This window comes from Diadema setosum, chromosome 14 (genome assembly GCF_964275005.1).
Source record: "Diadema setosum chromosome 14, eeDiaSeto1, whole genome shotgun sequence".
In the NCBI taxonomy this organism is placed as follows: domain Eukaryota; kingdom Metazoa; phylum Echinodermata; class Echinoidea; order Diadematoida; family Diadematidae; genus Diadema; species Diadema setosum.
The window spans coordinates 10,984,917-11,008,554 of record NC_092698.1 but is presented as its reverse complement, the minus strand read 5'-3'; the positions used below and the strand labels follow the sequence as shown (position 1 = coordinate 11,008,554).

Sequence of the window (23,638 nt, the reverse complement as noted above, 5' to 3'; positions counted from 1 at the left end):
AACTTGATGATTTTTCAGATCTCATATATCAGACATGATGTGATCTGACTCTCTCTATGTGCATGGTAAAAACAAACAAACAAACAAAAGAACATATAAACAATGAGACAAAGTTCATTAAGCTACTCATCCTCGTAAAGATAGAATAAGTGTCGTATATATGGACAATCAGAAAACATTATACAACTTGTATGTTCATTGCAACTAAATGAAAGGGCATGCAATCCCAAACATACTCTAATAATCAAAATTCTGAACACAGTTTACCTTTGCTTACAGTATTATGTACTAGTAAACTTTGACAAAAAGTTATGGTTAATGGGGTAAAAAAAGGACTTGCACACAGTTATAAGACCAATTCTGTGTTGATGACCATCCTTTGTCAATGTAGAAGAGGGCATATTACAAGAGAAACAGCACCTTTTCAATGGAGATGGCATGTCATGTGGCAAAATCCACACCATTCAATATATGATCATCATGGAACCAAAACAAAAGGAAAACAGTAAAACCAGCTGTTAAAAGATGGAGGTAAAATTTCAGGGTGACCAGGAAAAGGCATGCACCATGACGACACTCTTATGGGCATACTTTTCTTCTTTTTTTAATAAAAAAAACTTTGCAAAATTACCGCTGTTCTTTTGTTCCATGTTTTCTGTTGGGACAGCTTTCCATTTATATGGAGAAGAGATTGACTCAGATCTATGGCTTTAAAACAAACTTCCACAGGGGTGGTATGCACTTAATTTTGTGAAACACAAACACACAACAAGGTGTAAGGATTCAAAATACTGTAGCTTTGTTGGTTAAACGCTATTCAAACAAATGTCCTGGATAATTTTTGTGGGAGGTTTTGACCTGTGAGGTCTTTAGTTCAATCCGTCAATATCTACAGGATGAGGGAGTGACCACATGATCACAGCAATGATGGCTAATCAAAATGTTGCTCACTACAAGTATTTGACTGTCCATATATCACAGGTGCACACAACTAATAAGGAGCAGACTCTGTCTACTTTGATTGTAGAATAAAACATGACATGAAAAAAACAATAGAATACATAGTTTTATCACAGAAAAAGATGCTCTGTGATATCAACTTTTACAAAAATTCAATGACTATGAAATACTTAGTGGTGCAAAATGTCATTTTCACAATGAATTTTTTTCTCATATTCTCAGTAAACTACAACACCACAGCAGATTAACATCCCTTCAAGCTATCTCTGTGAAACAATTGTGCATGCCTGTGGAAGCATATCATTACTCATGACCATCAAAAATGTTTCAAGATTATTTGTGTACAGTCAGACCAACCACCATGGAAGAGGAAAGGCAAGACAATGGGTGTAGCTATCAACAAGGGCAGTTTGGAGTGTCCATCAGCCTTTGACAGTCTGTTGCTACAGCGGAAGTCGAGTGGGAATGGGCTGCGGTTGGGAAGTGACCAATTGCTGGTGGTGGTGATGTCCAATCAGAGTGTGATTGACGTGACTCCCATCGTTCATGTTATAGCCCATGGTCTGCTGCCGATACTCCCCTAAAGCCTGGGCAACTCGAAACCCTTCATCCATGAGGAGATGTTGCATCATTTGCCGCTGGGCTTTAAAAGCTGTCCTCTTTGGGAGCCCAGTGTGTGGGGATATCTCCTCACCATTGACTGGATTTGGGGATTCCCGCATGGGATGGGCATAATGCTGTCCATTGCTGATAGCACTCTGATCAGTAGGTGAGTTGTATTGGTTGCCACTCAATGCCTGACTAGGGTGCCGCGGTGAGTCTCTCGAGTGACCACTTCCACCACTGTGTTGGTGACTCCTCACATGACTGGGCGGGTGACTAATCTGCTGACTAAGTTCAAGCTTTTCCAAGACAGACAGACCAACCTGGGGTACAACTGGGTGCCGTACAGTCAGTGGGCTACTGTGATGATCAGATCGAAGGTTGCCTGCCTGCAGCGAGTTGTGATTTGTGTGATTATACTGATGGTGTTGTGGGCTCTGGGGCTCGTGTGAGTTGTTGGATTGGGTATACCGGTCCTCAGGATTTGGGTTGGGTGGCGAGGAACACTTGGCTCTCCGATCTGTCAGAGACAGTGGGTCAGAGACAAAGACCTGTTTTTGCTGTGAATTACAGGCCTTGCAAATTGTGAAGAATGATTTTTTTTCTTCTCACCTTGACTTAATCTAAACTCATGAATTAAAACTCATGACTTAAATTTTTCCTCATCTAAAATGGAAAGCAGAAACTGTAGGGATTCTGAACTCACAATTTCCATTTGAAATGAAACGATAAGCTTTTTGGTATCCAACTAATAGAATGTACAATGTTGGTAGTGTACTTAATCTTTTAAAATGGAAGGAAAAAAAATAAAAGCCAAGCACTACATTTTGCAGTAGGAATACTCTGATGCAAAAAATATGATAGGCCATATGCATAAAAAGTAGCAACTGCTTGTGCTAGGCTTTTGCTTGAATCTGTATACATAAAAACAAGCAATTGCTTGCGAGCATAAGCTTTTGCTAGCAAGCACAAGTAAATGCTTGCTGCCTGCAATGACCTTGAGCTTTTGCTTAACTTGGACGTTTGCTTTTAAGCATCATTTTCAGATTCATAAAAAAAAGGCCAAAGTTGTGCAGGAGTGGTATAAATCTACAAGAACTTTCTCCTACAATGAATAGGAAACTTTTTTGTTTCAAGAAGGTCACATACATGGCAGCAACATACAGCAAATGCCAACAAACAGTATGTGACATACTCACCAGGATGTGGCTGTGATTGCTGCTGTGGTGCAAGATGTTGCGGAAGTTGCTGCTGCTGCTGGTTTGGCTGTTGGTGTTGTGGCTGTTGTTGTTGTTGAGGTGGAGGAGGTGGTGGTGGTGGCTGCTGTGCCTGTTGTTGTGGTTGTTGAGGTTGTTGCTGCTGCTGGTCATCATGCAAGAGACTGTTGGCACCATCAGAGAGTAAGTCTTCATCATCAATGTCATCTTCATCACGGCCTTCTGCTTTTGCCTTGGCCACATAATATCTATTAGGCAGATATATTGCACACGGAAACGTACACGTGTAGCTAGATTTATTTGTAAAGCATGACATTTTTGGTCTACATCAAATCTGTTTTGCTTCATACCCTTTCATACAAACACATTAAACGCAAAAAAAAAAAAAAAAATTTGAAAACCAGGAGCACAACAATCAGCATTCATCAAGCTGCTAAATGATATAGCCAGCTCATCATGCAATACATGTATTTTGGACAAATACATACTAGAGGGGGATGACTGTGTGATCTTGCATTTCAATTTTTGTCTGGAACAAACCAAAACGTCATCACAAAACTCTCAGTCCTGGTCATTTGTAATACTATCATTTATAACGCTCATAATTCAAAGATACAAATATCTTTCAAATGTTTTTGCCAAATTTTAAAACCTCAATACATGACTGTGCCAAATTAAATGTACTGAATACTATTATCCTACAAAGGGCAGCCTACATAGTAGGTTGCCTACATATGTGGCTTATTTCAATTAATTGTGCCTTGGTCGAATCACACTAGGGCCATTCTCATTGGGAAAATTTGCGAAGTGAAACTTTGCGAAATTACACGTTTCCATTCACACTGCAACGAAACTTGCAAAATTATGCACCCAGTGAGTAACAAGCAAAATTTTGCAACAAACTTCACATGCGCGAAGGTGATCCCAGCATGCCATTTAGTTTGGCACAGGTTTGATACTCTTCTGTTGTACAGTTGCACGTATTGTAAACCACAACCATACAATCGTTATATTCCATGCATTTGTTTCTGGGTGTATTTCAATACATCTGACTTCCAGGCTCCCTACTCTAGTTTCTTCCTAAAATATGTCGTTACTTTGTTGATCGTACACATGGTTACAGGAAGGTCACGCAAATGTTCATATTTCCACAATAATTGATCATCAGATTCCACCATATCTGAGAAGAGAATGAACATTGAAATAGACTATTTTTTTTAGGTATTTGAGTCAACAGCAAGAAGAGATTAATACGAAACTTGTATTGATGCTGCTGTTGTTCTTCCCACATTGTACGCAGCTGTACCAGGCTTGCCACCATCAGTGTGGTCAATATGCCACTGTCGTTCATGTAAAAAGAGGTTCTATTAAAGGATCTATAGAACTTGCTCATTATGTCCTTTAACCCGTTGAGGACGAGTCCCGAGTATACTCGGGCAGGTGTCTATGGGAAATGCGTGTTGTAGCAAAATCAGTCCGTCCTCAACGGGTTAAGATTTTCTCCTCCCTCCCCACCTCCCGCCGTCCTTATGTACCCTCTATTGATTTCATCACACCCTCAAAATTTTGTCTTGTTTCCACGTTATCAGAGACATCTCGTCTCATTTGTCATTCAGGTTGCCATTATTCCTTTCCGTTAGCAGTACAGGATGACAAACACTGCTACAGTAACCAAGATGACTGACTCTTGAGAATGATGTAAACAGAATTTAATAATGAACATTTACGAGAAAGTGTCAATAATGTACTCGCTGTTAGAGACATATCCCTTTTCTCTAATAAAGTAGTATGCCCTAATCGCAATGCTATGGTACAAGCAGCATTGCGAAAACCCCTCACCTTCATAACACTCCCATCCATGGTACACATTCACCATTTTGAGCAGTGAACATGAAGTGTGCACGAGTCATGTGGCAAACTTCACAATTTTTCTGTGGTGAGTGATCACATCACAAATCGTGGACATGAACTTCGCACTCTAGCTTGCAAATTTTTCTGCCACAGTTTCAAGGGGCGTATCGTGAAGTTGCCTAGCAACTTTCATCAAAACTTAACAAAATTTCTAGCTTCACAAATTTTCACTTGCAATGCGAACAGCACTAGTTATTGTCACGAGAAGTCCTCCTCTTATCTTGCTACTATATGCAATCTATTTATCGATAATTTTTCACAAATCGGGATTTCCAAAAAATTTTGCGAATAAATTCACGATCGTGGAGTATAGGAAGAGACGTACATGTGCATGCCACAGTCATGTCAAGATCAGAGTTTATAGTTTTATGTGTTGTTAAATTGGTGAATAGCACACGACTTGTGAAATTCACAAAAACAAAAACCTTACGAAATATACAGGGCATACAGTAAATGAACAAAAGCCTACAGCATTCACTGCAAACCAAAGGAAATTCAACATTGCAGAGTGAGAGCAGGGCTTTACCTGTCTGAGCGCTTCTGCTTCTTGATAACATCTGTCTGCTCTGTCATGTAGGCCAGCTGCTGAGTGGTCAACTTCTCCAGCTCCAGTTGGAGGTCGTAAACTTTCTGGAGGTCGTTCTCTGCCTTGGCGATAGAGATCTTCGCTTTCAGGTCGTACTGCTGGTTCTTGATGCTGGCCAGGAGTGTGGAAATCTCGTTCATCCTTTCCTATGCCAGACATAAAAGTATTAGAGTAAGGACATTCTAATATAACTGCCACTGCATGTTCTATTACCTCAACCCTAAAAGGGCGGGGATTTTTTGGCTATGCTCCGGGGTGGGGGGGATTCCGTAGCACAGGTAGATATGACATTTGTATTCGAATCATGATACATGAAGCATAGTTACGGCATATAATGCAATGATGACCTTACAACTGAAGAAAGCTAGGAAATTTGTGGCATCAAACAAAATCTATCATATATAAATCTAATAACCTTCACAAACATATATATATATAGCATACATACAAGGGCGCCGGAAGCGGGGGGGCAGGGGTGGCACTTGCCCCCCCAAACAAAATGTTGGGGGGGCAAAACGAGTTTTTGCCCCCCCAAAGTGCCCCCTGTAACAAATAATTAATCACTGATTTAAAGATCAAAATGAACAATAAAGGCATATTTCTTGTCTAAATGTTGTAATTTCATAATTGAAAATGCAAAAATTTTCGCCCCTAACGGGGCAAAAATCATAATACACTAACAACATACATTATTGTATCTATTAACTTAAGAGTAAATTTAATGTATAGATGGTAGCCTTGTGTCCTTGAGTGTGCCCGCTAAAACATACCTTTAGTAAACCTTACATTTTTCATTTTCTTCTTTGCTTTCTAGCAGAATAAGAATATTTTCTATTGTTCGAACGATGCGATCACGTTTAATCTTTTAATGAGTACATTTCACATAAATTGCAAGTGAAAGTGGCTCGCTCGTTCTGCCCGTACTTATAGTAAAATGAAAAGTTTTCATATAAGTTATTATCATAGTCCTTCGCAGTGATTTCTTTTACTATGTTTAATTCCTCAGAAATTTAATTTAAAATGCTCTATAAAAGCGACTTTTATACTCTGTTTTTACAAAAAGTCCCTACCGTGGGAGGGGGTATCCCCCTCCCACACCCTCCCCCGCTCGGTCGCTTCGCTCCCTCGACGAGGATCGCACCATCACATAATATACCCCTGTATGTTAAGATCATAGTCCTTCCAACTTATTTTTTTCAATATGTTAATTCCCTAGAAATTTGCTTTTAAATGTTCTATAAACGCGACTTTTATACTATGTTTTTACAAAAAGTCCCTACCGTGGGAGGGGGTGTCCACCCTCCCACACCCTCCCCCCACTCGGTCGCTTCGCTCCCTCGCCGAGGATCTCACACCATCACATTATTAATGTACTCCCATATGTTATGATCATAGTCCTTCCAAATGATTTTTTCAATATGTTAATTCCCTAGAAATTTGCTTTAAATGTTCTATAAACGCGACTTTTATACTCTGTTTTTACAAAAAGTCCCTACCGTGGGAGGGGGTATCCCCCCTCCCACACCCTCCCCCGCTCGGTCGCTTCGCTCCCTCGCCGAGGATCTCACACCATCACATTATTATGTACTCCCGTATGTAATAATCATAGTCCTTCGCACTGATTATTTTTCACTGTGTTTAATTCCTTAGAAATTTGCTTTTAAATAGTCTATAAACGCGACGTTTGTACCCTGTTTTACAAAAGCTCCCTACAGTGGGGGGGGGGGGGGGGAATCCCCCTTTCCACCCCCCCCCCCCCCCCCCGCTTGCTCGCTTCGCTCCCGCGCCGAGGATCTCACCTCGTCATATAAATGTGCCCCCGTTGAGATTTTGCCCCCCCAAAACCGCGCTTGCATACATACATATATATATACCTCTCGTCTGATCTTCATGATTTCAGCTTGTACTGTTCTTGGGTTTGGATTGAGTTCTGCTTCGTTGCTCAGCTTGGCTCTCTTGCTCTTGGACCGTCCCTTGGAAGATCCCTTCACCTTTGTTGATCTGCCAAAATTATCATTTCAAATACAGAAATTATCACTTAAATGGTGGCTAAAGGTGAATACTCGCAATACATCTTCTACTGTGTATTACTGTCTCACCTTTACATGTTTGGACTTCATTTTTTAGTTATTTTGTTTCAGGTTTAAACAGATTATTAGTTTCTCTGAGTACTCCACGTTGGGCTGAATGCTGAGTAACTCATTATAAAACAATTAATATTTACTCCAGTGAAAGTTGTATGGTAACTACATACTAATGGTTTCTCCCATACTGTAGAACTGACCTTCCTAAGTTGATATTGAGAAATGATAAACATGCGTTTTCAGAAAGTGTTTTTTTTTCCTTCCATGAAGCTGACAAAATAGCATCAAGCACACAACAAATGCTATTTGCTTTTGTAACCTTCGTGTGATAGCAATCAGTGGTCTAGTGTGCAGCATTTAGAAAAAAAAGGTGTTGATATATATTGCACTTTCAGGCTGTCTAGTATTTGATACATATGCATGCATACAAACATCCTCCTGTGAACTACACAACACGCAGTAACTCTGTATTGCATATTTTGTTAAAGTGTGCATTTCTAATATTTCTGTGTTGCTTTTGCTGTTGTTGTTGAACATTCTTGTTGTTTTGCATGAACACCTATGTGTCTTCTGTTTTGGTCACCATATTTCCCTGGTACACACAGCCCAAGAAATAGCGTCTGTGGCGTAACATTGTCATGTTACCTTGAGTTTGTATTCTTAAGTGAAGTACTGTTAATAGTATGCTCTGTATTATATCAGCATCATCATATCAATGATCAAAGATCCAATTGTACATAGACCACTTTAGCATAAACATGTTATACTGGTATTTTTTTTTTCTTTGAGTAATCCACGTCCTTCAAGCATTGCTTTTTAGTCGCACACCCTTTTCCATTATCATATTCACTTTATTTTGTCTCAATGACAAACTGTGCATTGTTCTTTTTTATTGCTATAACACAATTTGTATACATTTGCATTATATCCACTAATTTGTCCTTCCGAATGGTTAAAAACTTGATTTGGTAAATGTATCACTTTGTATTACATGTATTTCCTTTTATTGATGGAAAAATAAATTGAACTGAATAGAATTGAATTGAACTTTTCAGTTGTCCAACCCACAGTTGCCACCAACCAATATGAGATTCTTACTGTACCTTGATTGTCCATGTCTGTACTGGTAGCCACTGTCTCTCACAACTTGTCTGGCAAGAGGAAAGAGTTTGTCCCTTTGCAAGATGAGATGTGGGTCTAGATTACACAGCTGGGTTGCAGCTTCATTCACTGTCACCTAAGGGTGAAATGATAACACAAATTCATTGATATTTATAAACTCTGATAGAAATTTGAAAGCTCTTAGTGTTCAAACTTGCCTGATTCTGTTGGTTTTGGGCCTTCAAATATCATCTTTGGAAAGATCCTCTGTCTTTAGCACTTTGCTCTTTGTCATGGACTCAAATGTAGCTACTGTTCCATTCCATAGCGTCCACACATTCACATTCAGGTGGAAGTATCTGTTATAGATACGACACACAAAGAACATTTGAAGACTGTGCTGTTAATTTGCGATATACACAAATCATAGTTCTTGCACTTACCTCATGTAGAGTGAGTGGTTTCTCCAACTTCCGTTTTGAGTCAAAACGCCCATAGATGCTGGCCCACTTTTGGATCTCCTCCAACCTGTTTGGGTGGTCAGGACTCATGCTGAGAATGTACTCTACCTCCCTGGTGATCTTCTTGGTTGGTGGAAGATGGGATGGTCCTTCAGCACGAATCACCTGCTCTGCAGTAGCCCGCAAATTGTTGATCATCTCCCGGCTCAGGGTAGGGTTATCAAGACGACCAATAGGTGCTGAATTGAAAGCCGCTGGAGAGGGGGAGGACAAAGTACCAGCTGGCCTATAACCTGGAGGCGTGGAGGAGATTTGCTGAGATGAGCCAGGTGAGGATCGATTGTTAGAAGCTGATGATGTTGAAGGAGGGTGACCAGGAGATGATGATGAAGAGACAGGTGTGTTGGTCTGTGGCCACCTGTTAGACGGATGATGCACTCCAAGGCTGCCATGAGGCTGTAAGTTCACAGCCAAAGAAATGTCCATGTTTGTCAGTGAAGGATGATGAGATTGCTGCGCAGCCAGAGGTTCCTGGAAAAATACAACAACAAAACACAAAACTAGAAATGTTGCTATGGCGACTAGTATACCTCCATCATAATGCATGGTTCTCCTAATAGGTCTATAGTAGATCTTGACAATGTGTGATGACAGTTTCATACAACTGGCAAAATATCAAAATGACATGTTTGTCATAAATATGTTCAATGTTCACTTTCCTTGAACCACAAGTTTAACTGGATGAATGGTTACAATTGTACATTGAGAACAGGTATTAGGGGGTTTGAGGATTTTACTTGACCTTTGACGCTTCTATAAGTTAATGAAGGGAGTAATCTCCAAGGTATGGAGAAGAAGTGTAATTTCTGCTTTAAATAGTAAAATTTTAGCACTTTAAGCTGGCCTTTGACCCTTGACCTTTGAGCCCATGACCCTTAAATTCCCAAGAGAAACACTGTCAGGGAGTACATGCACAGATATACACGTGTATAAACTAAGTTTCATGATGATACATTACCACGGGCCACTTCTTAGATATGGAGGAAAAAGAGAAATGTAGCATTTTCATTTGACCTTAGACCTTTTGACCTTTGACCATTTGGCCAAAAACATTCCTAGAGATTCTCTGTTGGGTAATACATGTATACACGAAGTTTCAAGAAAATACCTTCAGGCATTGCATAGATAAGAGGAAAATCATGAAATTTTGAGCATTTGACCTTGACCTTGAGCATGTGTACCCAAAAGTTGAAAAGCACAACTTTGTCCACTCACACATACTTGTATACATTTTTTTTTTTCCAAGTTACGCTGTTCACAAATTGATTACGGACGGAAGAATGGATGGACGGTGGATGGACATCCTGAAAACATAATGCCTCTTGCGACACTTCATGGCGGAGGCATAATGATGATAAAAACAAGAATGAGATCCAGTCTGCCATGTGCTCACTGGAGCATGAAAATACTACCATTTGGGCATTGCCAGAGACAGTTACTTAATTCAGACATTTATGGGCAAATTTGCAATGATCCGATATGTCTGGACAAAAGACTGCATTTCATGTTGAAAAATATGAGCATACAGGTACTGTGCACATGATGCAAGGGCGTGTGTGGGTTACACGTAGTGAAGACTGATACATTGAGTTACAACTGTAATTTCAGAGAGGCCCAACTGAGTGTGGCTTTAGACCAATTTCAAAGTACATGTAAATGTGCATATCCCATTCCACCTATCACAAAAGATTTGTGCATCATGTTTTACACAATAAACGCATAATCAGAAGACGTGGTAAAATACATTTTCCCAGTGCTGTGTCTGGTAATAGTGAGTCATGTCTCCAGAGCTAATGTTTGCCTACCACAAATATACCTGAGGAATGAACTGACGCATGGCTTAAAGACATGTGCTAATGTGGCCGCATGTTTAGTTAGCACAAACGCTTATATTGTGACAATCAGTCAATGAGACTGCAGAGATTCTGAGACTCATCTTATAACTGTCTATTCTGCCCTTCTCATCACAAAGCCAACATCTGCCAAAGGGCAACAAGTTTTGGGACTGTGCTTTGGGCCCCAATGTGACTGCCAACACTTAACCTTCTATCTTCATCCACCAAAGTACAATGACTTGGCTAACTCAATTTCGGCTCATGACAACCGATTTTCAGCTATGTATCTACAATGTGTGACCTACTTGTATGTTCTCTCCTGTTACACATTTAGGGTCCCAATGTTGAGGCTCAGTTTTGGTACCCACTTTAAAACAACAAAAACAACCAAAAATCTCAAGCCTGTCAGATTCAGCAACATCTTTAGATGTGCTTTTCACAGAACAAACAAGTTGTTCAATTTCTCAAGAAGAAGAAGAAATCACGATCAAAGATTCAAGACCAAATGCAACCATTCTGGGACCACCAAGAGTTCCTTCCTTCACCCACCAAGGCACTGTGAATGCATCCTATACAAGCAAAAGCTGATAGCATTGGATCAATTCATTACAAAGAAGAAGAATAAAGAGAAATAGCTAACTGCTTACAGCATGCATGCAATAGGTCCCCACATGGACAGAATAGGCCACCCCCAGGCCTTTCATGCACATCTTTTATTTCTTCATGCAATGCACTTGTGCTACACCTAGTAGGCCCTACTTTTCAAATTCCACAGTAGAATCATTTGACTTTGGATCACAAACAAATTCTCGCCCTGAATTAACATAAGGACTAAAAATAGGTGAAATGGGTGATCTTCATTTTCTTTTTAAAAAATCATTTTCTGAAAGGGCAGTTGGGAAATTGTGTTTCTGCAGTTTTTCCAGAAAACCTTTCTTTATTTGTAATAAATGTGATAAGGCAAGTCTTTAGTCCCCTTCTCATATCTTATGGACTCTTTACTACACACTCCTCAATTTCAATTCTGATAACTTTTCAAATGATGGTGCTACTGCATTTACAGTTGGCATTAGTCATGGATAGCTGTTTCATGAGTGTTGAAAAGTTCAGCTTGATCGAATAATCCCCTCATTGTTGCTGCTACAGAGCTTTACCTCCTGTTTTTTGTTTCATTCACTGCAAAGAACACAGCACCGTGAAATTAAGCACTAGCTTGAATAGACCCTGAACTTGAAAGACTCATTTCGCAGTTTACACTGTTCCATAAAGAGTACACTAATTTCTTTCCATTATTGAGATAAGTTTAGGAAAGTCCAGTTTTAATGAGTTATCTGCTCATCAGATTCTTCCCTTAACAAAAACAATCCATGTCTAGTGACTTTTTGGTGGTTTTGTGATGCAGGGGTGACATTTGAAACCCCCTAAAACCATGATTTTACAAACTCTGTACCAAGTTTGGTTGAAAACAACTACATTGTATACCTGTATCATATATTGCAGATGAAAACTACAGTATGAAAGCTCTTGCAAGCTGAACATGGCTACGGGCTGCCTTCCACCTCTTTACCAGGTCTAAAATCTTCATTCCAGATATAGTGATGTCCATAGAGGTTGTGATTAGATTTTAGTGTACATCTCAAAGTTGACAAATTTTTCGCATGCAAGGTAACTTGAGTTAAATTTTGTTTGCAGTTTGATAATCACTTCCAAGAACTGTAAAAAGAAATCAATTCTTGAGATGAGCAAATTTTGCAGCTTTAGATGTTTACCTTTATTGTAAGAGGCATATTCTTTGTTATTTGCAGTGTTGTGAAATAAAAAATGGGACTGAACTATGGCTTTATACCTGAAAAGCTCCTGGGCTTGCCACCCACTCCTGAAGGGCCTTTTGCAGACGTCTCACATGGAGTGGCTTGTTTCCCATGCCCACAAGCGACATGATCTCTAGAAACTCGTCTTCCCCTGCTTCGCACAATTGCTGAACGTCGTCACCGCCCTGGTGGATGAAGTTAGAGTAATATGGGAGAAGGTTGGCCCGCTCTAAGACCCGGTACAGCTGAAGCTCGCTCAGGGTCTGAGGTGCATGCGAGCGTCTGCTCTCTGCCATTCCGTGGACAGGCTAAGTGTGAAAGTATGGTTTAGGAGACCTGTTTAATATGTGTCATGAATTTCTTGGTCAACTATATCACTGAAAACATTTTGAAAATGTGTACAGTACATCAGACCAGTTTATAAAAATTTTATGAGTTGATGTTGTGCTCTAATCCAGTAATACATACAGTGTACAAATGGCACACAAGTCTGAGTACATTGTACGTCAATAGGAATTGTGTGCATAAGGTAACTATGGAATGCTGAACCCACGACACGAAGCCTGTGGATTTAGGCTAAATTTCAGAGTTACTGCATGCACATGGTACCATTCCAACTGACGCATGAAAAGGCATGTGCATCATCTGTTTTACAGAATGAGGGACCATTTTCTTGCTAAAAATCCAGTTTTTGATCATGATACCTGATTGTAAATTTACTGCATGGATACATGTACATTTCTTTTTGGCTTGCCATATATTGTATTATACAAAAACCATGCATCCAGTACTTCCAACCATGCATCCACTAATTACTGGATGCATGGTTAGCTAGTCAATGGGCTATATAGGAGTCTCTTCCTGAGTGCACAAACGCTAGCTTAGTGCGCAGATGCTTGCTTAGCGTGCAAACTCTTGTTACAAGTGTGCAATAACAAAATCAACACACAGTTTTTGACCAATGAGATCACAGAATTTTTGTAACCTGTTCTGTAATACCTACTAAAATTTTTTGATATACTGTAGATTTGTACACTAGAATGTACAATGTGTACATACAAATGTGTACATGTACCTATACCTTTGATAAAGCAGCCCCTCACCATACTTTTCCTTGAAGTATTGAATTCCCATAGAATCCATGTTGGAGAGACTTACGGTAATCATTTTCTACTTTTTTTTTTTTCTCCGGATGTGCCCTGCTTTGATTAAATCTGATGTGTTCATTTTTTTCTTTTTAATAAATCTGATACTTAGAGCTTCCCCCTCTTTCTGAGATTTATTCAGATACAAATGTCCACTATGTGCAATCTGTGTGTACCCGTACATCGTAGCAAGGGTGGATTGTCTCTGTTTTCTACCAGAGTAAGTTTTCACTTCTGTAAAACCGGAAATTTTTGTGGCATGAAATTTTTTGGAATTTGAGATGACAGCATTTCTCGATGCATGAATTTTTCATGAATTGCCACTGGCATTCACTGCATATAGTGTAGATGAGAACTTTTCAGTGTATTTTAATTTTGCAAATCTTGGCTATCACAAAATTAAAATGCATGTGAAAATGTCTGGTTTTACAGAATGGTACAAGATACAATATTGTACAATTAAGTGTAGTTACCTGATCATGTACATGTGTTGTAGATCTATGAAAATGCGAATATATGTGTAGGATACAATGTACAATACACTGTACATGTCAGGGTGCTACAGAAGCACTTGCCCGATTGCCCGGGGAAAGTGAAAATCAAATTCGGGCAAGCATTTTTGAACAATGAGAACAAATGCTTGCCTGAATTGGGCAAGCAAAAAATTTTTGAAGCCGTCCACAGACCCACAAAGTCAACCATACAGAAGCCCAAAGATAATGGCTATTTAGTAATGCAGCACACTTTATACAGTATTTCATTTCAGCAACTTTCCTACACTTGCGTTAAGAAGCCCCAATGGAATGCAACGCCAACACTTGATCGGACCAAGTTTGTTACTCCACTGTGTTAAAGCGTGCAAATCAATGTGTGCTGTTCATTCAAAATGATAGTGACTTACAAATCATTTTCTATATTATTTCTTCATATTTTGGACTTTCTTTTCGGGCAAGTAAAATTACTATTTGGGCAAGTGTTTCACAATAAATTTGAAAATCTGCTTGCCTGACTGGGCAAGTGATAAAATAAAGTTACATGTAGCACCCTGCATGTACAACTCCTACTACAATCTGTATGTACACGTGTGTAAATGTACTGTAAGTTACATACATGTACATGTAAACAGTGTACAGCATACTACACTGTATCATTCAAAGCAGTGAAATCATTTGACAATGTCCTGTTTGGTAAAACAACATTTTTCTGCACAATTATATAGGCATTTGTTTGTCCACGTAATTGTGTAATGGTACTGAGGTTCCATAATAAATATAATAATGATACAAATATGAAAGAAAGATATTATTCAGAGGGGTGAAGGTTCAGGTGTGAGTTTCTTCAATTTGTCTTCCTCTACAAGTGAAATTTGTTAAGAACGCAACTGTTAATCTGTAAATTAACAAACATGTCGGAACCAGTGGGACTCAAACATGTCATCTACTGCGTTCCGGGCAGCGACACTACCACCAGCTGTGTCCCTGGTTGCCGGCAGTGACACGATGAACAAGGAACAAACCCAAGCTCCGAAATTCCGACATTGTTATGTTAAGTAGTCACAGGTGGAGATGGCATATTACTGTAAATGACATATATGTGATGATATACAACATACTGTATAACATGTAACAATGTCGGAATTTCGGAGCTTTGATATTTGTTCCATGTTCATCATGTCACTGCCGGCAACCAGGGACAGCCTGGTGGTAGTGTCACTGCCTGGTAAGCAGTAGATGAGAGGTTTGAGTCCCACTGGTTCCTTTTTTCTGACATGTTTGTTAATTTACAGATCAGCAGTTGGGATCTTAATAAATTTCATTTGTAGAGGGAAACAAATTGAAGAAACTCCCACCTGAATAATGATATACAGTTTGAGTTATATTGTCTGACTGTATCTTTATAGTGCTGGATACAAAGTGCTTTGAGATGTCATCCCTGGTCGCCAAAAGAGATTGATACTTGGAAAATACCAGGCAGTGACAATATGAGTCCAGTGCATACCGCTACATAGGATTTCAGAATAACTAGGTCTTCAAATGTTGTCAAAAGCAGGCATCATCCTGGTCCACCACACCATCTGTACACGATGTATACAGCTGCAGCTCTTGCTGTTGTTGAGATGCCTCCTTCCTAATGATGGCAATCAATGACAGATGGCAATGAAACAACGGAATGCCATCCCGCTACATATCATTCTACGCTGCATGGAGCGTAATTCACGTAGATGAGAGCTGTGAGTGTGAATAAAAGTCTGAAGTATCTTTCATTTTATGACAAATTGATATTAATCACGTGCATTATGGTGACAGTTTTCATCACAATTTATAGTGTATTGTTTATCAATATTATTCTTTCCTTCAAGGAAACAGTGCCCAACATTCTATTTTTCTCTCGCTATCAATCACTGTAAACTGCAAAACGCCTACTTTACCCAGATGACTGTCACTGCCACAGCGCCATGCGCTTCCAGCTCAATTGTTGCAATTCATCATGGTGTTGAATGCATGTTTTGCGCGAATGTTGACCCAATTAGGGGATTGACAGGTGCCGTTTACAAAAACAAACAAGGTGGATCGTAAAATCAACCAAAAGCGTACAATTGGATTAGTCTAGATACTGATGAGTAAATTCAAATTTTAGCATACGACCACATATTTCAGATTTGAGATCTACAGTGTAGACTCTTACACTTAGGCCCTATTCAGTTTCTGTCATAATCAAAAGATAATAAGAGTGGGTATGAGCCGCTAATGTTTGCTAACGTACAAAAAGTACCGAATTTTAGCAAAAATTTTAGGTAGAGTCGGGGCACCAGTTTGCTGCAGGGGTCCAGTTTGCGGCACCCCTAGGAATATCTAACTGTATCTTCAAAGGTAGAAGGGTATTTTTTTTTTTATTGTTTTATTTGAAGAGCAACTGAAGAGCTTTCTTTTGATACCAGAATCATGAAATAACTCGGATGATGGCCTTTATAATTCTAATTTAAACCGTCTGTGTTACGCTGTTTTTAAAAACGTATGACTTTCTTAACAAAACGTTAAAGTTTTGTTCTGTTGCTAGGCAACCACCATCATTCCTTGTTTGTATCTTTATACAAAATCTTACTATGAAAAGAGGCCTGGCATGGTAAGGATTCCTTGTGTAACTGTGTTAAATATTCTAAAATTCATTTCCTTTGTCAGTTTTGAGGATTGCAACAGTGACCAAAATGTCGGGGATGGGTCTGGTCTGCGGCACCCCTATGGGATTTACACACATAGCGCTTTTTTTAATGTCAAAATGGGTGGAAATTGATGAAATACAGTGTGTATGTGCAATCTTGAAAAACTATGGAATCGTGACGGATCGAGATAATGAATCCAAATAAAGCGTTCTAACATTTTAACAAGCTGAAAATCAGTTGGACCAACAAAAAATATTTGTTTTTTGCAAAATTTTAATGTTTGAAGAAATCAGGGGACATTTTTGTGTGGGGTGCTGCAAACTGGACCCCCCTGCCGCAAACCTGGTCCTCTTGGTGGTTGCAAATTTTCTGTATAAAATTGATTATTATGACCAGGGTAATTGTCCACCATACAAAATTGTGATGCAGTGTCAAGAGTCCTTTGGTACCTCTTCCAATTTAAAAAAAAAAAAAAAAATTATTTAATTTCTGTTGCCCGTTTTGATTCCAGAATACTACTAAATACCCTTGAAAAGGCCTTAACCTGCCGCAAACTGGGTCCGCTACTCTAGACTCTAGATATCTATACTCATACCATAGATGTACACTGTACATGTTTTAGATCTACATCAGATATTTCGATGCTGTTCTATCATGGCTGTCAGAAAGCGACAACATGAACTTGCGAAGTTGTGCCGCTCTTTTTGTGGCTTGATTGCATTCTGTTTGGGAGTGTACACGTACATTGTAGGCCCTGCTATAGAACCTTGAAGGTCCAGTTCCAGAGGTCTACATGTTCAGTGATGTTTTCCTTATCAATTTCTATGTTAATGTTGAAACTCAGTAGAGGTCTACTTTAAACTCTCCTTTTTATAACTGAAATAGAATCAAACTAGAAATCTAACTGTGTACTGTTAGACATTGTTGTATTTGTAACTACTGTAGAAAAGCACTCTGAGAGCGCAGACCTCCGCCAAGCATGCAGCTCATTTCCACCACTGATCTTGTTCTTCCATAATATCAGTGATTTCCACCCATACGTACTTATATAGCATTGTGTGCTGAAAGTCGCCCGATTTCCCAATATAGAAGCCTTTGTTATGTCATAAACCCTCAGCTGCAGGGCGCGCACCCCGCCCTAGCAGAAACTAGAGCACGCACTTCAGTGCGCGCAAGCAAACCTCAATACGCGCAGCCTGCCAAGTTCATTGACCCTACCTGCCAAAATGTCAAAAATCCTTCATAAATTCCCCCAAAATTCTTGGAACACTATCAAAATGGGAAGAGTTCCTTATGCCCCCTCCCCCCCCCCCCCCCCGCTAAAAAATAAAAAATAAAAAAAAAGATAAGAAGAAAATATATTTAGTCACAAAACACATTTATCTATATAGGCAGAAATAGTGGCAGAAATGAATAAAAACCTACAAAAATGTAATAATAGTGAAAATTTACTCACCAACTTAATTTCACATAGGTGGGACTAACATTACGTTGCTAGCGATTAATCCTAACTTTTGTGTGCACTTTACAGCCAATTGGTTGTCGTGATCAAGTTTAAGAGATAATGCCACGTCATTTCCTTCTGAATTAAGCTTCTGGTGGACAGTAGTTGTAAAAAAAGATGAATTCTGATGTTAAACCAGATCGTATTGCTAGCGAAATGTAACTTACTATTTAAAGACTGATGCGATGGATGGACACCATGCCTACTGCTAGCATGCTGCATACTGTGTGTAAGCGTTGCACGTACGTCCGTCGCTCGGTTGAAGGTAACTCGCCCTTATATAAACTCGCCACAAATATTAGACAACTCGGCCGTGACCATAGTGTACAGGTTGACAGTCAGGATGTACTGCGATGGTTATGTTAACATTAGAGGTAGTGATTAGGGATAAGGTATAAGGTTAGGGTCAGGGTTAGTGTTAGGGTAACATTGATCCCAGAGTCCGAAGGTGATGCAGACCCCGGTGTCCTAGGGTTACGCGGACCCCGGTGTCCTAGGGTGACGCGGACCCGGTGTCCTAGGGTGACGCGGACCCCGGTGTCCTAGGGTGACGCGAACCCCGGTGTCCTAGGGTGACGCGGACCCCGGTGTCCTAGGGTGACGCGGACCCCGGTGTCCTAGGGCGACGCAGACTCCTGGGTTATGCGATTCGCTGTGACATAGACTCTTATCCACCTATAAACCTTCTATGGCTTTCATTTTACGCATATGGCGCTTCAATTGCCTGAAAAGCAGTCAAAACTAGAAGAAGTCTGAGGTCGGTTTGTACTGGGGTGAAACTTCAATTGCCGAGACTAGTACTATGCAAAGTAATAACAAGGCAGACGACTCGGAAGAAAGTCAGAGCCTTTCGAAGGCTCTGAAGAAAGTCTGTAAGTAGGGCCATCTACGACGAGCATAGTACAGTTGATGCATTGTGTATTTGCCACGAATTACCTCTGCCTCCCAACTCATTGTGCAGCACAATCGTGAGCGCACTGGGCTCAGATACTTATGGTATACCAGTAACTATACACAGCCCAGTCGCCGCTGTACATACGTAGCGCGACAGGGCTGTACCAGCGAAGCTCCAAACACGAAGAGGGTCCAACGATCGCATGCGATCGGATTGAATTTTGATACTTTAGATCAGTTTTTTGTCACTTCAAACTCATCTGATGAACAAAATGATAATGAGACTTCATATCTATGCTATGAATATTGAAATTTAGATTTAATAACTTACCTAAAATGATGGTTATATGATGACATAAATGGTACCCTGGGGTACCAGAAAAAAATCGGCCATTTTGTTGAATTATTTATTTTTTTTTAGGGCTGTACCCTGGGTTACCAAAAAGTGGGAAATTAATTTTTTTGTGTGTGATTAATTCTTCAACATTCAATTATGGCCATTGTTCTTGTAAAAAAAAACCCTCTTCATCCTGTAGTTTTCTCAATTAATCCCTGAGCCAGCAGGGTCATAATAATGCCATCTGCCTCCGCCTTATCCCCGGCGTCACTGGCCTTCTGAAACACCTCCAGAACATCGGCGGCCCCTTCCTTCCCCAACTTCCGAGTGGCGCGAAGCCTCGCGTTTTCCAGCCTCTCCTCTCTGGAAATTTTCCTTCTTTTCCGGCCCTTTCCTTTCAGTGCGGCATAGCCCCCATCACCTGCTGGCATTTTTGCAGCTTGATCCTAATTGCGAAAGGATATTTTGTTCGGCACAAAGTGCACAAAGCTTACAAAATTACGGGATCGAAACTACGTCTACGAGATCGTAACTTTGGCACAGCAAGCGGGCTATTATAATAGTGCGTGTAGTCAGTGCATGAAGCGCTATACTGAGTATCGCACCGTACCACGGGTCAGTACAGTGCGCATACGTAACGCACTAACTCTGCGGTTGTACTCGAGTGAACGTGAGATGGCGCTACACAACGTGGTACCCCGGGTTACTACGATACCCCGGGGTAGCGCGTGGTGCATCATATGCAGCATGCGTGAACGGTTCACGAACGGTACATCGTCTTTCACGCCAGGCCATTTCCAATATTCGGGAGGTCACATGATCTGAATGCCCTTTTTCAAAAGGTCAAGCAGCGCATCGCACGCACGCAAAAGATTTCCGCAGAGATCAAGGCGCCATTTTGAATTCTGCAACGATGAACCCCGACGGTGTTAGGGAATCCGCCAGAAAGTATCATTTTTTGGTTCCACGGACTTATCACAAGGGCTCTCAATGGACTTACGAACCTTCTGTAATACAAGCATGCACTTAGCGTGAGTAACGTTTGGTAACGTGTACATTGTTTATAAAGAACGTATAAATTTTCATAAGTTTTGTAGTTGTGTTGTGGTTCCCCACTTTGAAGGTGCCCGCTCGCTGGTCAGACGCTGTATCGTATTAAATGTGAACCTAGACTCGAGCTGTTATCACGCAATTTTAGCGGGGGGTACATATCGAACACTGAGCGGGGGGAGGGGGGCGGACATGATAAGGAACTCTTTCCTTAATGATAATCATCTGTTAAACTATAGAGTTCTACTTGTATAATCATTCTAAACCTTTCATGCAAGTTTTATCCAAATCTTTTTGAGATATTTTGCACACGGACAAACACACAAACCAACGGTAACGAACGAAACATAACCTCCTCCCTTGGCGGAGGTAGGGCCTAATATTTAAATAGACCCTAACGTTACGTTAGGTCCTATGGCATGCCTAACCGTGTTAGACTAGTAAAGACTAAAGTTTAACGGGAACCGTTTAACGTTAGACCCTCTCTAACATTAGTCTACCCTAGTATCTAATCATTTTCTTTATGATATGCACCTAACATTAGTCCCTAACGGTTAAGACTCCTATGTAGTAGTACTAGTAGGCCTAGGTGCCTAACTAATGCTAATAGAATACTAACCATTAGTTGCTAACGCGTAACGGTTAGCAAATAATAGCACAGATGTTTCAGATAATCGTGATAATGACGGCCAAATATGTAAAGATTAAATAGCTCTAGTGTCTAACGTTAGGCCTACTCCCGAACATAATTACGTAGAAAACCTAGGTCATAGTGTTGTAAGTAAACTGTTGTTAGATCTCTTAGACATTTCACCTTCGAGACTCGACTGTGCAGCTGCAACCTGCAGGAAGGAAGCTTACCTTTGGCTTTTTGCTCCTCGCGCCCTGACGAGCCCGCTAGACACTGCTCACTGGCCGTGGCTAGCTAGAGATCCATGCCCCGTGAGTGCAGTGAACATCTACAGTCACTTTTCTAGATACCGACGAGATCAATCATATACCGTTACAGCCCACTGTGTTCATATTTTCATATTTTACCACTTGGATTGACGCAAGACAGCCGGAAATTCACCCATGCGTACGACCATTTTCTCGCTTGCGACGATCCCTGATATACAGTCCCACATATATACTGTACTAATACATGTACTTCCTTCACCCATAGAGCTGTACAGCTCTATGACTTCACCTTACTGCACATATATCTATTGTGCAAATCGTGCTGTACAATACAGTCCATACGTCCGCGTCCGCGCCACCGTACCGTGCGCGCCGCCGCGCGCCTGATGAGCTGTGTACGTGTGTAAATGAAGCTTGGATCGTTGGATGGAATTGGTTGAAGTGGATTTCTTTTTCTAATTATTAGATATCGTTTCGTTTACACTGCCAGCCAATCACAAAGTACATTGTATGAGCTTCCAAAGTAAAGCCCAATGCCCATACTGACTGGGGGTGTCCAAACTGCGAGATCTTGCCCGAATGAGCGATCTCCTGCGATCCGTGTCGAGGCTTCACACAACGGTCGCACCTGATCGCGGTAACTCGCATCCGCAAAGGTGAGGTCGCTGGCGGTCGCAAGGTTATGGACACAGGGGGTGTTGCAAGAAAGTCATATCTATTGCAACTTTGAAATAGATCGATCTATTGCAACTTGCAATTAATCGCAAGTTTCTTGCAGCACCCCCATAGACATGTTCCAAAAAATATGACATCTGCTGCTGGCCTCGGTCGAACAAACTCGCAAGCAGGGCCGCATTAATGGTAGTAGTGAGCACCCCCAGATCGGCATCAATCGCATACCGGACCGGATCGCACAGGTTTGTGTATTGGACAACACATTCAACAATATAGAAGCAAACAGTCTGGAAGAATCTTCAGCTTTATATTGAAGGAACCGGAAGGAGAAGAAGAATAGAGATGGATAGAGGGATTGCAAGTTGGTTACAGGACGGACGGTCATTCTTCTCATACATCTGCGAGCGTCACCTCGGGTGTACCTCAAGGCACTGTCACTGGATCCGACCCTAGTGGTTCCTGTTATTATAAACGACTTACCAAATGCTGTTTCTTCCAAAGCAAGATTATTTGCTGATGATTGCCTACTTTACTCACCCATTTCACCTACCCAAGATGTTAGTATTTTGCAGGATGACTTAAAATCACTGGAAAGCTGGCAGGACACTTGGTTAATGAATTTCAACCCATCTAAATGTTGCACCACTACTTTTGGCAAGAGAAATCCTTCCCAAAATCTTTGTAACTTGGAATCAAAGAGCGTATCATCTCATCCTTATCTGGGCATCACCTTATCCAACACTTTAAACTGGAACCCCCATGTTCAGCAAGTTCTTAAGAAAGCCCAAAATGTGCAGAATGTCATCGGCAGGAACTTATGGAGTTGTGATATGAAAGTTAAATCTGCTGCATATCTGGCTCTAGTGAGACCTATCTCGAATACGCATCATCCGTCTGGGACCCTACAACTAAGCAATCCATCAACTCTAAGATCTCTCGAGAGAATTCAACGGCAGGCAGCCAGATTCTGCACGAACATCTACATTAGGGAAGAGGGGTCTGTTACAAGGGCATTATCCGAGTTGGGCTGGGAATCACTCCAGACAAGGAGAAAACATCAGAGGCTTTGCATGTTGAACAAAATGAAAAACGGACCAGTCAATGTCCCCCTGCATGACTACGTTCAACCCAACACACGTGACACCAGGGTCCCGTTGCATAAAACTTTTTTAGCAACCTTAGAAAATTCTGGTTGGGATTTGCCCAACCTGAATTTTTTAAGGTTGCTATCTAAGAATGTAAAATCCGTTGCATAAAAACTCTGGTTGGGAGCTTCCGACCGGAATTTTGTGATTTCAACCGGAAAAAAAAAATCCGGTTGGAGTTTTATGCAACGGGCCCCAG

The 23,638-nt window shown here is 40.7% G+C and overlaps 1 protein-coding gene across 1 annotated transcript; it reads right to left on the bottom strand.

Moving 5' to 3' along the window:
• Positions 1–800: 800 nt before the first annotated feature.
• LOC140237901 (uncharacterized) lies at positions 801–21,717 on the bottom strand. The gene is made up of 8 exons (XM_072317833.1): positions 21,581–21,717; positions 12,665–12,937; positions 8,906–9,454; positions 8,465–8,598; positions 7,152–7,278; positions 5,218–5,423; positions 2,763–3,028; positions 801–2,083 (listed from the first exon to the last, which is right to left on the bottom strand). Exons 2-8 carry the CDS (start codon positions 12,923–12,925, stop codon positions 1,404–1,406), a joined length of 2,223 nt encoding a protein of 740 aa, XP_072173934.1. The 5' UTR covers positions 12,926–12,937; positions 21,581–21,717; the 3' UTR covers positions 801–1,403.
• Positions 21,718–23,638: the final 1,921 nt, after the last annotated feature.

Coding starts and splice junctions, on each gene's coding strand:
- LOC140237901 (XM_072317833.1), bottom strand. CDS start 12,925: ATGGCAGAGAGCAGACGCTCGCATGCACCTCAGACCCTGAGCGAGCTT. Junction 9,455..12,664: donor CAAGCCCAGGAGCTTTTCAG/GTATAAAGCCAT, acceptor GTATTTTTCCAG/GAACCTCTGGCTGCGCAGCA. Junction 8,599..8,905: donor AACCACTCACTCTACATGAG/GTAAGTGCAAGA, acceptor TTTCACCCTTAG/GTGACAGTGAATGAAGCTGC.